Here is a 16,090-nt window from a genome sequence, read left to right as displayed (position 1 = left end):
CAAAGAAGTCAGATACCACATACCAACCAGGGGAAGAAAAGAATGCTCAAAATAGGTCTTGACTAATGCCCCACTCACTTCCTCCCTGTTCATTCTCACATTTTCACAACTATACACAGCCATAAAGCTAGTAAATGACTTCTATGGACTAGCTTCATGGAATCAGTGACAATAACCATGCTGATTTCCAGAAGAACTGGAACTTCACTGCAGTCTAAGAGGCTGATCACAGATCACGAATATTGTACTGCTTTTTGCAAGAGTCCCAGATGAGAACTGTCTTCTCGGCACTGTCTGAAAAGCGACTAATTTGGGACTACTTAATTTCTCCATTCAGTTCAATACGTTGGATGGCTGTGAACGAGCTGAAATTATTTGCTCCCTAGTTGTCTGTAATAATACAGGCATTTGGGTCTCCTTTTTGAAGTAGGCCACATATAGACAGGAAGAATTTAAGAAAAGGATGTTGGTAAATAAGATATCTTGGTTCTTACTGAAGCCTCAACAAATAAAGAGCAGTTTCAAAACAAGTTTTATTCTGCTTGAAGATTTATTACAATTTTAAAAGCAATTTAAAAACAAGACACAGCTCTATCAATGCTATAGCTTGAATAAAATTTCAAGGAGGCATGTTTTCATTGTTGCCTTGCAAAGGCAATTTACAACCCACTTTCACCCTCCACCTCCTCAAAGACCATTTTAAACCAAAGTAATCTTAAAGTTTTAAAGACATTTAACAGAACAGAGCTTTATTTTTTAAAATAAGAATAATAACAAAAAAAAAAAAAAAAAGATAGCAGCATCTTGGGCAGCTAATGCAATCTCATTAGGACAAGGGCAATGTAACATTCCCAACTCCTACAGTCCAGCAGGATATACAACAGGATTCTACATTAAATGCTACATTTTGGAACCTTGTCCCATGGGAGGCATTGTGCTTACAGCTGCCCGTTATCTGAAGTGACCCTGAAAAAAAGGTAGTATCAGGATTCACTCTCCCAACTTAATACCATGCATAGCAAAAGCACTGTGTGAAAATCGGCAGAAGTTTTCCCCATTAGAAGCATTATTATTTCAATGCCAATTACAAGACAAAGCCATTTCTTCACTACAGAACAGTTGACACCAAATAGAAAATTTGAAGATTTGGTTTCACAGATTTCTTGACAAGATTTCTTAGATAATTGAACCATACAACAAGCTTGCTTTTTTTGCCTCTTTTTTTTGTTCTTTTTTTTGTTCTTTTTTTCCTTTTTTTTTTTTTTTTTTTTTTTAAACGAAAATATCCAACAACACAGAAACTCCTTTTTTCTAACTGCATTTGGAAACATGCTGTACCCACACAGGTCTAATGTGTGTGTGTGTGCGTGTGTCTTTAAACAAAGTTAATATTCTCACTTACTCAGTTCAGCAAAATTATGATGTCTGGTGAAAATGCACCCATACTGGGGGTCCCTTTGTGCTTAAACACAGCATGTGCGTATGCTTATGCACAGATACACGTCCCCAGACTTCATACTCAAATTTCTACTTAAGAAAACCAGAAACTCCTAATTTTGCTTGTGGGTTTTAGTTCTCTGTGTCATGTCTCACACTTTGCAAAGGCCGTGTGAAAAGGCTACGGTGAGGCATAACTCAGAGACTTAAAATAAACAAACAAACAAAAAAATCCCCCTAACAAACAAACAAAAATTAAGAAAAAAGTCCCACAGTTGAATTTTGTTAGATGGAAAAACTACATGTCAATAGAAATACAGAAAAGCACTGCTGTTTGTTTTCATTATATCCAACATGCCTTTTTTTTCCTGTATATATTCATCTGAGATCAAAACTGGAGTGAACAATATGGTACATTAGGGACAAACAGTTCTGCAGTGAATAGGGCCTTTGGCAGGACTTAGCTCTGTGCATTAAGGAGGGAAGGAAATGCAGAGGCCACACAATACTTAAGTACCAAAGAAAACCCACTCATGCCAATGTGAGGGTGTAAGTGATCCTTGCAAATTGCACAGACCCTGTGTAGGCAGAATATCCCCTTAAGAAGCCCTAAGCATTTATCCCCACAACATAGTGCTTATTTCTTGTTGTTGCTTGTGCAAGAAAAGCCAAGTGCCAAATTAGCACACACACTATTTTTTTTTCTCTGCTACAACCACAGATGAAGAGAAGTTATACAGCACAAAAGGAACAAATGAAATTCCATACTGGGCTGGGCATGCTAAGGATATGGCCCACTGACATAGCAGAAGTTTTCTTAAAATGAAGAAAATTAGATCCAAAAGCCTTAACTACGACAAAATTTGCTGACAAATGCTACATAAAACATCAATTCAGATTACATATATTTTGCTTATAGAGAAAAAAAAATACAATTTTACTCTTAAAATACTCAACATCCAGAAATTAATATATGTCCAAAGAGTATCTTGGATTGCTACAAGTGTTAAACTGTTGTATACTGAACTAATTTGTAACTTCAAGCCCAGTAGTATAACTGGCATGCTAGAGTAATCGTTGGTGCTTTTTCATAGTAAAAACCAGTTATTAGTAACCCAAACTTACATGGTCCTACAGGCTTGGAAAGAGTGTGGAATGAGGAAAAGAAGGGACAAAGACCTACACTTTCTATTCAGAAACATTACAAATTATTTTGGAAATTATGACTACCACGAAACATTAATGTTGCTTGAATTTTGTTTTCTGATATAAATTCTAATATGGAAATACATTTATAGGAAAGTATGGACAACTCAAGGAGAAAAAAAGAGCACAACATCAAAATAAACCCAAAAGCCTTACAGTCTCAGAAATGAAGAAATAATGTAAAAAAAAAGAGACACATCTATCTCTAAAACCAAACAGTGATGAGAGAACAACATAGGTTTTACTCTTTTGATTATGTTGTGCAACTCTCTTTAATAGTAATAAGTCTTGCCTTTGCATCTTGGGGGAAGAAGAAATTTCTGTGTTCATTTAGTCAACTTCTCCAAGATTTCTCTGAACTTCACTACTTTTATCAATCTGTGAATTTTCCCAGTGGGCAGGATGATTAAATAACCACTGCAAACTACCCACAATGAACCCCTAACAAATTTGCTTTAATGGGATTAATCTCTTTGTTTACTTTAACTAAACTATACTTCTGTAAGTCTCTGGTGCCTGAAATTATTGAAGTGTTTATTCTGATACTGCCTCAGCCTATAATTTGTGAAAATAAATCCAAAATGTTAGGTATAATAGGCAATAATTACTAAACTGTCCTAATTAGCTTTATGTTGGGTCCAAACATTCTCAGCAAAGATGTGAGATATTTTGTCACGATACTAATAAAAAATACAAACCTAGGTAACAGGTTAAAGAAACTTCCTTCATATGAAATGAGAATACCTTTACATGATGACAAAAATTCTGCCACAGTAGACCTAAAAGTCATTTATTTACTGTGAAGATTAGATTAATTCTGAGATCCAAACTATCTACTACAGTAGCCAAATTTCTCCTGTTTTATCTGAAATCATTATCAGAGAAGGATACACAATTTTTTGTCTTCGAAATACAAAGACAACCATGACAGATGTTCAAAATGCTTCAAGAAGCAAACATAGAGTGGTACCGTATTCTAAAGATATCTCTGAAACAATATTGTTGGACTCAGTGATATTTCATAATGTTCATATATTTTTTTATTGAATAAAGCAGCTTTGATGCTTATCAGGCACTGCCCAACAAAATATTCAGTCCAAAAAAAAAGAAGATTATGTACTTTAAGAACTTTTGAGCTAGTAGCTCAATATTCTGTACAAAGAAAATCGTAAAATATTTCATAGTTTTAACTTTGAAGCCAACTCTTGTTGGCTTCCTGTACATAAAAAAACAAACAACAAAATAAACCAACAAACAAAAACCAAAACCCCCTACACAACAACAAACAATCCCAAAACACCTAACAAAAACCCAAAACCAACCAAACAAGCAAAACCACAAAACAAACCCCAACCAAAACCAAAACAACTCCATCCACTCCCCCCCAAAAAACCCCCAATCAAAACAACTAACGCCAGTCCACCCCCAAAACACAAAAACCCCCCAACAACAACAATAACAACAACAACAACAACAAAATAACCCAACCAAACTACAAAATAGATAAGCAAAAAAAATTATCAGGAAAAATACTTTCAAGCAAAAGAAAGAAGCAGTCAAGGAAACATGAAAGAAAAACTAGCTTAACCTGTAGATATGTAGAAGACTACAGCCTAAAGAAAAATCAGTATTGCATAGCATGGTCTAAGAATTCAGCTTTTAGCAAAGAAGAAAGAGAAGCAGTTTGGTATTGATACTTTCCATCAATGATAGTTAGTCATCCAATACTATGTACATTATATACTGTATGCCATTGAACGTCCTGTTTATTTCAGTCTTAAATATATTCTTATAACAGGATTTTTAAATGTCTAAGCAAAACACTTTCTGGCACTTTGCTATTACAATTACTCTGAAATCAAACATACTGTTAACTGAAGTCCTTTTAAAGTGTCACTCAGAAGTGAAAGTGCCGTTCTGCTACATATCATTCACCAGAAACCAAAAAAAATCCACAATGCTCTGTGTCTGGATCCACTGAGTGCAGCAACACAAATCCAAACCACGTTGTGACCACACAATTCCAATTACTGAACAACAGAAACCTCTTATACCTTGTGTCACGAGAATCCAATGTTCTAGCTGGTAAAGCTTCAGAAGTGGTCGTAAACAAGCACCATGGTTAAAGGCCTCTATGTCCCTGCAGGGAGATCAGGTTTGGATTTCTCTCTCTTGTGTTGTTGGTTTTTGTTGGGGTTTTTTTCCCTTTTTCTTAAATTTTTTTAAAAAGCATTTCAGACTAGAAACATACAATCACAGCTTAATACTGTGTCATCTCTCCAACTGCAGTTGTGAAGGAAAACTCCAGTCTCATCTGAAGACAAATAGCTTTGACACAGCAGATCAAATCCTTGAGTAAGGCTGAAAGGAGCCTTTTCTCTCCAGAGGCCTCAATGCTGTAAAATCTTTTCTTTAGGAAAAAAACAAACAACCCAAAGTATTAAGATCTTCATCGCCTCTGCTGTGCATATACTGGGTAGGCTAGTGTGACATTGAGAGAGTCATTGTGCTGCACGAGTGATGTGTGTTGATAATGTAGCACCAGTTCTTTAAGGGAGTTGTACAAGTTATATGGCTCTGCAAATCCATACCCAGTAGGTGTTTTGTTTATCACACAGTGCTTTACTTCTCCATCCACCCTAAGAAGGAAAAAAAAACAACTAGGTTTTAGTTTGTCAGTACAGTAAAGCCAAGCCAGGAAAACAGGTATTTGAAACAAATCAAGATACTAGTCTCTACAAAGTTATTCCTGTCCTCTGTGGTGGGATAATAGTAAAAGCCTAAAACTCACTTAGATGCTGTCTCATCTTAGGAAGGAAGGAGACAGGCAGCATTTAGCAGCTGCACAGAAAGGTGTGCATCTGTGCTTTCCCTTCTGTGTGAGTGGCACATACTAGGCCTATGCAGGGAAAATGGCAGCAGGAAGAATGGCCCCAAGACTTGTTGGTCTGCTTCTAAGCCCCATGGGATCCATGCACCTGCAAATGTCTGTCTGCCCCTGGCTCAGGGTAGGTGTCTGAAATGTTGGTTATGCCATCCACAAATTAGGGTACGTACACAACAGAGCAGGCATAGCAGCCTTGTTTGCTGCTCTCTCGAACAAGAAATGTTCCATCTCGTTTTCCTCGCAGCAGATTTTCAGCTTGGCTTCTATTAATATTTCCCACATTCCATGTTCTTTCATCATGATGGGGCAAGTCCTCATCGTCTTCCACCATAGAGTACTGGCTGATGAAACAGGACGAAATGTGTTTGTGAAAAACATAGCTAAAGCAAGGTTCATTACCTTGTAAGTCCTCATTTCATTTTAATTGCAGACAACTTAGTCACTGGTTGGTAGGATGCTTCTCTGGTAAAACTAAGGATCTAAACCACAAAATACGGCACTGTTCTAATCACCAAATGAACTTTAAGAAAGTAAAAAGTTTCAGTTCTTGTTTCATGTAAAAACATTTGTGTTCATCTGAAGGATATAAAAGAATAGTATGTTATCTTTCAGAATCCTCTGTGAGCATGTCAGTACTTCCACCATTGCTTACTGGTTTTAAAAATAGCAAGCCCACTGAAATCAATGCTCTCTGAGTCAGCTTCACTCCCAAAGACCAGAAGACTTGGTCAGCAGTGAAAAATCGCACAACATAGCAACTAAAGGTGTTGCTTGGGAAAGCTATGCACAGTGGTACAGGTAGACATATTAATTATTGCTGAGGCAGACGGCTTTGTGGAATGGACGGAATACAGGAGTGTACCTTCTCATACCCAGATTATGAAAACAGCATATATTATAGGGCTTTCTCTACCAAAATAACCACCAACTTCATTGAAGATGATGTGGAGTTACAGAGAACCACCTGATCTAAAGCTTATCATGAAAACAGATGTCTCTAGTTCATCTGTGTAGACACCCTGATACCCTGCACTTCAGAGCTCCCCACTTCCCTAGAAGCCTGCACTGGTGGGCCCAGCCACTCTTGCTCACTTTGCAATCAGACTGGCTAATTTATTTATTAGCTCTGCAACAGATTTTTAACCAGTGTTCCCTGGTCTAAGAAAATAAGACTTCTCATTCATCCATGGCTTTAACTTTCACAAGATTGTCAAAGTAGCCTAGAAAAACCAGCAGCCTCACACATAATTCAGCTTTTTAGCAGAAGGGTGCTTTTGGTTCAGATTCCATTGCACTCCCTTTGTCCTGCACAATATTCAAATGCAGGAGCTCTATTTCAACCAGCATCTGGAGAGTGTGATACCTGCTTTCCCTGCTGCTCATTATATTGTTTTTATTAGAACTTTAGAATAAAGTAACATTCTAAAATATTAAATTTTCAGCAGAAACCTGAGTACTTACAATCTCATTGGCAAAGGAGAGTCACAGAGTGAGTGAAAAGGAAGATTTTCTTTTAACAGTTGCACTTACTGATTTGATGATACACTAAAACAATGGCCCGGCATTGTTCTTTGCCTAAGTGATCGATGTATTACTGGAAACAGGTGCCTATATGTTCTCTCTCATATGCTAAGACTGAGTAAACAATGTGGTTTTAAAACATGTAGCCACTTTTATCCTCAGCTTCCACCAGTGCAGCCACAGCTGAGATACACAGTTTCCAAGATGACAGTAGGAGACTCAATAAACCAAATTAAAATAGATGTGGACAAGCATAGAGTAAATCCACTAAACGGTTGTTGTCAATCTGCTGCTTTCCCTGTGTGTTCAGCCAGGTAATGTAAAGGTATGTGCAAGAAACTACAGAGGGATAAAATCTTGATGCAAATATTACTCTACCAACTTCCTTTTCTTTACTTTCACTATACTCCTAGTTTTATTTTGTGGCATGCTTTAGTTTGAATTTGGTCTACACTCAACACCACCCAGGTGCTCTTTGGTTTTTGTCCAGGGAAACAGTGAAATACATCCATTAGCCAAGCCCTTGTCAGAACCTGTAGTGAACTGAATTGCTTGAAATGGCAGAAAACTATCCTGCTATCTGCCAGAAAAAATAAATATGTCACAAAACCAGAGAAGGACCATTTTTCAGCATGCACAAGTGTAGCACCTTCAATAGCAATGTGATCTACTGGTGTGGCCACCACTACACTAAATAGCACTGTAGTACCAGTGCTTGAAATCTGGAAAAAAGCCTGCCTGCTCACACCTGACAGACTTTCTGAACAATATATCCATGTATATGATATTTTTGTAACTTCATTATGCACTTCCTTGAATAATGGAGAGCAGTGGGGTGAGACAGAGTCTTTGCAACACTGGCATCATGTAAGCTGACACATCCTAACATTGCACACTGTTACTAGAAACCTCTCCTTTAATTCCTGGACCTCTCCGTGGTCCAGAAAATACATTTGTTTTAACTCAGTTTTGCCGAAGATGATCTGAAATACCAGGAATATTTAAATCTTTTCATACTTACTCCTCTGTATTTTCGTTTCCAAGCCATTCATTTAGCTTCTTTTGACGAACACCTTTTTGAGTCAGCCACCTGGACAGCAATTGAAACATAAAATTTATTTGTAGACACAGAAGTTCAACACTAATTCTAAGAAAGTTTTTTTAAAAAAGAGTTTTGTGAATTCATAATGATACTTACATCAAGTACTGATCTCTTGTCTTCCTCAGCTGTATCAGGTCTGGCTTAATGCTGTTCATACGCTTGTCTATCTCTCTATACTCAGCTGCTTGCTTCTTTAAATCCTCTTCTAATCTGCGCCTGCTGTCCACAATTTCACTTATTCGAGACTTCAGTTTTTCATAGTTGTGCATAATCCTGAATGGAATAATGTGGCAAATTACACTCTGATGATGTATTACCGTGCTAATACCATTGGGTGATATGGACAAAAAATCAAATTAGCGACTTGTTTTCTAAGTTCACATCTACCTCACCTGAGGATTCTTTGCTTACAACTGAACAACTTTAAACTTGCCATCTTCCTTTAGATAGATGGAGCTATACTTTGCATTGTTTCTTTCTTCAAAATCATACAATTTGAAATGCAAATAAAAATACTGACCTTTGTATTTCTTTTTCATTTCCTTCCCGTTTAAATTTTTCAATGTACTCCTTACTATATCTTTCTTGAGTCTGGCACTGCTCTTCAAATATTTTTATTGTTTCATTAAATGCTTCAATAGCTGTTCTTTTCATTTGAATTTCCTGAAAAGAAAATAATTCTTATTGCCATTGTCATCAGACAGAGGGGGTGATTTATTGGCTTGTAACAGAGAAAGACTTGAGTATATCATAAACAATGCCTTTATCAGAACTCATTCTTTCTAGAGAGCTTTGTAACAGAGAGAGGAGTCCTGTGCAAAAGGCTACCATGATTAAATTTTCCAAGACAGAAAAACTGCTAGACAAAGATAAAACAATCTTGTTTTGTATAAGTAAGTTTTATTAGTGATGAATAGAAGCTTATGGCAACACACTTTGCCCTTTGTATCAATGCCTTGCATTTGTCTCAGAGGTACATCTAGCTTTCTGAAACAAATGTGTATGATATTGGCCTGGACAGGTCTCAAGAGGTCATCTAGTCCATCCTCTTGCCCCTGTACAGACAATTTGCTACAGATTCAGTTGAATCTGTGGTTCATATTTCTTCTCTTCCCCTGCCTGATACAAACAATGTATTTTTCCTTACATTATTTTCTGTCATTTCATTAATTCTTTCCCTTATGTTAGCTCACAGGGGTTTTCTGTAATCTGCTTCCTGAGTCCTCCTTCACTTCCTTCAGGAGGGGAGGCAGAAGCGGGGGTGGTGCAGTAGTGCTCTGCACTGATGGTTCCTAGTGGCTCAGTGGTTCAGTCTAACCATAACAGCTTTTTCCCCACTTGCTCTGATTTTTGGAAGTGAGCCTTGTTACAGCAGTGTTAAACTAACATACAAGTCTTTTAAGCCATTTGTTCAAGCTGTCTGCACTTCTACACTTTTCTTCAGTAATTTTCAGGAGTATTTCCTGCACATTTGAAGGGGCAGCCTTGATTCTGGGTCTCTAAATCCAGACCAATTCACTGGCACTTCAAGACGTGGCTAATAATTAATGGAGTTGAAAGCAGGACAAAGGCAGCTTTTCATTCTTGCACTGTAGCTACACACATCACCTACCTTACACAGATGAAACCAGACTCTTCAACAGCTATTAATAAAATACAATGCTTCCTTAAAAATGTGGAAAAGCATAACTCAGTTTGATGAAGTCAGTACGCAGAAGTGCTGGTAAATAAACACACTTCTGTGCTTGCTTTGTATGCAGATGTTAGAATTTGACACAGAGTAGGTTAGATTGCAGGTGGTGACTATGCAAGCATGTGTAAGCAATTCCAGTATACTGAGCAAGAACATCAGGGATGTTCCCTCTTTTGGGCAATGGGAGTGGTGGTGAAGAGAGTAAGAGGATGGAGGAAGATGACAGTATGAATTTACAGCGATAACTCCTAAATTTAAGTCTTCCTTCTCCCTTTTGTTTCAAATCTAGCTTACCTGAGATGTTCTTGTGTAGTCTTCATAGAGTCTGTCATATTCTCGGCTTTTCTCTTGGAACTGTGTATTATATTCATGTAATTTCTTTCCCACTGCTTCAATGCTGTCCTCTTTTACAACTTGATCCTGGAACGATGAGCAGAAGGAAAGGTAGTTCATAAAGCAAAAATTATATTGCACAGATTTTTCAGGATAAAAGTGCTTAAAAATGCCTAGATAGTTACATGGTAAATGTGACTCTTCGTTCATAAATATGGAGATACAATATACTACTATGCATAATATGCAAATGAGAAAATGGTGCATTTACTCATTAATGAGTGGAATATTTGTTAACTTAAGTTTATTTCTTAATATAGCACCTGCAGTATTTAAAATTGCAGTTTTTTATATGCAAACTGTGGAGACAGTTTTAAACAAAAACAGCCATTTTTGTCTCCTATTAATTTTAATTGAATATTAACAGAACTGAAGTCCCTCATGACAAATGACTTCTCAGCGTGCAGTAATACCTCTGTATTTTAGTAAAACACAAAGAAAAAGACACCAAATTACCTGCTGGTATTTAGACACTGGATACAGTAATTTTACATCCAGTTTAGGATTATACTGGGCTAGAGATTCATTCCGGTAGTGGTTTATTAGCTCAACCACAGAGTTGAAAGTCAGAGGATCAGAAAAGCCATATTTTCCATCTCGATGAAATATTTTGATTAATTTGTTATTTCCTCCTTTCCTGCAATTGAAGTTTGTTGAAAAATTAGGCATACTTCAAGTACTATTTCTTAAAGAAGACTGAATTTTATTCTCAAGTAGTACAGACCTACCATAACTGATCTTACCTCAGTGTGAGTGTGTAGTCACCGTGCATTTTGGTTGAAGCATCTCGTACCAGAAAGGTACCATCAGCTGTGTCTCGAAGCTTCTCATTTACTTCTTCTCTAAAATGAAACCAAAAGTAACCAATCATTTCAGTTTCTTTTCTCTCATTATGCACTAAATTCTTCTGGTTTATAGTAAGCAGTTTCTAGAAGACTACTACCCCTCCATTTTAATAAGTACTGTTACTTAATGGCTTATTTAACATTGCTGAACAGCAACTGGGATACAAAATGATATATTCTATGTCCTCTCACGGATAGACAGAATTGTAATCATGCAAAGGTCTTCATACAAGTCTGCACAACTGGAGTAGCCACTGTTGATCAAACGTACCTACATACAGTGCAGAAAAAAACTTCCTAATACATGGCACTTGTTAGTCTGACTTGTTAACTATTGTGCCTACAGTTGAGGTTCCAGATGAAAGACAAGAAGAAAATATTAATTTCTTTGTGCTATCTTTTTGTAATAAGATTTCATATAGATGTCTTAAAGTAACAGAAGAGTCATTTCACACACTGCATTCTAGCTGACTGTCAGTAACTTTTTAGTCATGTGTGGAATAAACCCAACGGTAACATGTTTGTTTCGGAAAATGGCCCTCAGATCCACAGTTGTTCTATACATACATATAAATACACATACAAAGCATAGCAAGAACATAAAGTCAAACATAAGAAATAGATGTCTTGAGTTGATTTACCTTGAGATATCTCCCCAGTACCATTCAGCATCTTGTAATGACATGTTGTTATTCATGCTGTTGTTAGTTACAGTATTAGGTTTTGGTGGCTTAGGAGGCAGTGCTGCACATGAAAGGGAGGAAAAAAAAAGTTCATTACTACTCACTGAAAGCTTGAATATATATTCACTGAAATTACATATTATGACATAAATAATAATAATAAAAGAAAAGGTTACAAACCAGAGTTTTCCATCACTATCTGTTTTCAAAAAATACTAGAAGAATCAAGAGTGTTTTACTGGAAATCATAATTTAACAGCAAACATTTAGTGTTTCAGAAAAGTATATCACTCTTTCAATAATATATATTAGGCAAAATGTAACACCATACTGTCTCCTCCCCTTGCAAAGAAAGCATTTGAGAAAAAAAAAATCTGAAGTTTGCTTTTATATCCTTCCACTATCTGCAGATGAATATAAGTAATAAAACATGTAAATTATCTCTTTTTCACTGTCTGTGTAATGATCTTAGAAGCATAATGCTGCTTCCTCATCTAGAAGCTGAATATCAAGAGATGCAAACCCACAGCAGTAACAGTAGATTTTAAGAAGAACTGGGTTTCTGTGATCCTCAGCATTCTGTGCAATGATTTGCCGAAACAACACTTTAAGATGCCCATCTGTGACCCAAATATCCCTTGTGTTAATCTTAGTATTCTGCAGAACAAATTGTGTTCCAAATGCCAGGACTGATTAAAAACCACATCCCCTTTTTTTCAATGTCAGAGCTGCATATGCATACCAGTGGGTGCCAGAGAAGATACTGCAGCACTCCTGACTTAGTACAAAACAGGACTAAATAAGAATCAGGACTAAACCCAGATCTTTTAGTTCTCCAGTAAGTACATCACTCCTTATGGATGTCCCTCTCCTGTATATTATGACTAGCTACAAAAGGCATTGTTCTTAAAGTTGCAATGAATATCAAAAGATAACACAACATTTTTATATGATGTGAAAAAAATATGTGCTATCAGCTATTCAATTAATGCTCACAGGTTTCAAAATACATTTTTTCCTCAATTCAAAACAATGATTTGCAATCACTATTTCAGGAAATAAAAGTGTTGCAACAGCATCTCCTTTTAGTCACAGTGTGAAACAGAGATAGCAAAAATAATAAGAGAAATACATTTTTTGACAATATAATACCACAACTAGAACTCAAAACAGAAACAGGTCAATTCAGTAAAAATTCAATTAAGTAAGCAGGTAGGTATTTCTACAGGTTAAGATTCTAATTACTACAACCATGCAACTCAATTCTAATTTATGAAAAAAAGGAAAGAGAAAAAAACTTATCTGTATCAATGACAAAGTAAAGAAATCCTACACATCTACTAAGAATTTACAGCAGTTACTGTAAAAATCAAAATGAAATAAGTCTGCCATAATAAGACTGCAGTTTTACCTGGTGGATCCATTTCTATGTAAAACATCAAGTCTGTGCCACAATTTATATCTGTCTTAGGATATTCTATATCCAGTTCTTCCATATTCCACACAGTATTGTACATTTGTACGAGTTTCACTGAGTAAGCTCAGATACAAGAAGAGTCAGGCTCTCTTTGTAATGGTGTCTTGGAATTCATTTTAAAACCTATAAGGGGCTGCACTGTAACCTATTACATCATAATCCTCAGCCAATCCTGTCAAAATAATGTCACCAGACCACTCCTGTTTCATCATTTTGTTCAGCATTAATCTTGAACCGATTTCAGTTTCAGAAAGAATCTGCATTTAGCATAACTGCAATATAAACCTGGTATTATAAATAAAAACAGTGAGAGGGCTATCCTTGCTCATGTTTCTGGCTCATTTTCCTGACTTTGCAGCATGGTACAGTCCAATCCTGGCAGGATGACAAAAGCCTGATATGCTGCAGCACGTAGCTCTCACACACACGCACACACAACACATACACGCTCACATATACCAGCCAGCTCATTTTAGAAGTAGGTCGGTCACATCTCAGCTGCATTCACCTGCTTGGATGCCTTAAGTTTACCATTCAAGAAGCTTTAAAAGGCTTCTATACTTATTGTACATATTAAAGATGCAGAAGTGAAAAGAGCGTGACTCTGTGTGTGTTGTATCCATTACAGACATTTTACATGTACATACGCAACAGAGACATATCTATCTCCACATGAAATATGGATGATGCTTTTAATCTGTGCGGATTTCTGTTATTTTAATGTATACACAGGTCAGATATACTTGATACTATTATAGAAGATGTGATTAATGCACAGATGACTGCTTGCTCCTCCTCCATAATTTTGTAATAAAATACAATTCCAGTCAATATAGATTAACTCAGATCGAAATCTAAAAAGAAAATTTTGTAATCTTACATTCATCAGAATTGTCTAATCAGTGCAATAAAGCCAAAACTGAGCAAGATCTCAGAAAGTGATTTTACTGAACATAAAAGCCTGGATACAATAAGATTTAGTTTGCCTTTTCACAATGTTTCTCTACCACGTTTTCATTCAGATATTTATCAAAGTTATAGTTTTTAAATGCAAGAACGTCTTTTTACTGTCTCCTTCCTCACTTGACTTTGTCATCAGTATCCTCCTACTCTTTATAAATATTCATCCTTAACTTCCCCCATTGCTGGCTGTAACTCTCTCAGACCTCTTAGAAGAAACATGCACAGAATAGACTATTAATCCTGGACGAGAATGCTATATGTAATGCCATGTGAATGCTTTATACTTGTTATAATCTATGGGGGCAGAAAACCAGATACCAAAAATAGACACAACAAAGAGTAGCTGTAGCAACTATCTGTGCCTACATCATAAGAAATCCTAGTGCAGCTGAAATGTGTCTATCTTGCAAATACTCATTAAAAAAATTAACACAATTTCTATCCTTCCTAAAAATGTCACACATATCTATTCCCTCTTTGTGCCCCTCAGCAGCTCACCCCTTTTAGAAAAGCATTAACATAAAAGAACATGTTTATAGAGTGGCAACATCTAGTTTGCTTTCTAAGTTAACAGGCTTAAATTCATGCTGAAGCAGACTCTCTGCTCCCTGTTTAGGTAGACATGCTCCAAAGATTCCTTCCATTTCCAAAATGAAATAAGATACTTACTATTATCCCAGACACAAGTCCAAACACTGAACTTGGAGGTTTAGCCCACCTGCTACCCAAACAGCAGAGTTGCCAATGTAATTATTTAAATTAAATTATAAAGATTTTCTACACAGGCTACACTGCTGCATTTAGGTCTCCTGGAGGATCAGTATGACTCCTTTATTCCTTTCAATAAAGCCTTTCAGGAAAAATTACTTCCACTAGGTTTAATTGACCAAATTTTGGACTGCCCACAATTGTATAATCAAGTTAGTGCTCAGCTCAGACTAGACCACCTTGCAGGCTAGAAAAGACAAGAGGCAGACAGGTGATTCCCCATTCCCTTTATAATCTGGAGAGGAAATAAGGTCCCTGACTTTCATTCATGTATCTTAAACCCATGAAAGCCCTAACTTATAGTACAATTGATAGTAATCACTTAAAGTACAATATATCCATGAGATGATGAAGAAAACACACAGAGAAATACAAAATCACTTACTCTGTAAATTATGCATCGCAAATGCTTGCCCTTGTAATACAGTCTGGAAATATAATCCAATAACCTCAGAATTAATTGGTTTCCTCGTACAAAATTCTTGCTTAAAAAGTGTTTTTAAACCTCCTTTTACTAGGATGCCTCTCTGAAGCAACGAAGAAAAAAATTTGTCTGCAAAAATAAATTCCTCTGCTTTCCAACCACTGTTCCACAAAGATCCCTAAAAGAGCTGTAACATGCGGTGAGAAAACCCAAGCCTTCTCTCCCTTATGTGCTTAAAGCTCTGTGCTGTGCAGAAGGTATCCACTTACTCTGCTTCATCATTAAAAGTGAACCTGACTTTAGTACAAGGAAAAAAAAAAAAAACCACCACCCTCAGTAGCTTGCACGTCTCTTTCAGATAAAGATCTCAGTTTCATGATTAACTTGGGCAGGTTCAAATATTTGCTGAGCCAGGGATTTCAGGTGGGGGAGGGAAAGCCAGATTCAAAGCAAAAGTTGTCATCAGCTAACAAGTGGCCAATGCAGGGGTAACTTTATCATTTTAGATAAGTAAATGATCAGACCATTGTAAGAGACCTTAATAGTCTCTGTCACTGGCTGCTGAAGGCAGTATTAAAAAGCAGCATGAACACACAAGTAAAGGAAGTGGCTAACTAACTTACTGCAGAAAAAGAACAAAACCAAACCAAAATCTGTGTTGAAAAGAGCTGTATCTCCAAGAGCAGTCCTA

General features: G+C 36.6%; 1 protein-coding gene across 3 annotated transcripts in view; it reads right to left on the bottom strand.

Annotated features, from left to right (window-relative positions):
• Positions 1–531: 531 nt before the first annotated feature.
• Positions 532–16,090, bottom strand: part of PIK3R1 (phosphoinositide-3-kinase regulatory subunit 1) — a 63,763-nt gene continuing 48,204 nt past the window's right edge. For 2 of the 3 annotated variants that reach the window (XM_064140795.1, XM_064140794.1), the window contains 9 exons: positions 11,726–11,828; positions 10,983–11,081; positions 10,696–10,876; positions 10,141–10,266; positions 8,674–8,816; positions 8,250–8,426; positions 8,073–8,141; positions 5,701–5,871; positions 532–5,282 (listed from right to left, as the gene is read on the bottom strand). In XM_064140795.1, the coding sequence (XP_063996865.1) occupies positions 5,093–5,282; positions 5,701–5,871; positions 8,073–8,141; positions 8,250–8,426; positions 8,674–8,816; positions 10,141–10,266; positions 10,696–10,876; positions 10,983–11,081; positions 11,726–11,828 (1,259 nt within the window). In that variant the 3' untranslated portion in view covers positions 532–5,092. Of the gene's footprint in view, positions 5,283–5,700; positions 5,872–8,072; positions 8,142–8,249; positions 8,427–8,673; positions 8,817–10,140; positions 10,267–10,695; positions 10,877–10,982; positions 11,082–11,725; positions 11,829–13,178; positions 13,344–16,090 lie in introns of those variants that run through there. The other variant, XM_064140796.1, reaches the window with a different exon arrangement.

Source organism: Pogoniulus pusillus, chromosome Z (assembly GCF_015220805.1).
Source record: "Pogoniulus pusillus isolate bPogPus1 chromosome Z, bPogPus1.pri, whole genome shotgun sequence".
Lineage (NCBI taxonomy): Eukaryota > Metazoa > Chordata > Aves > Piciformes > Lybiidae > Pogoniulus > Pogoniulus pusillus.
The sequence above is the reverse complement of the archived record's forward strand: the minus strand, read 5'-3'. Positions and strand labels throughout refer to the sequence as shown.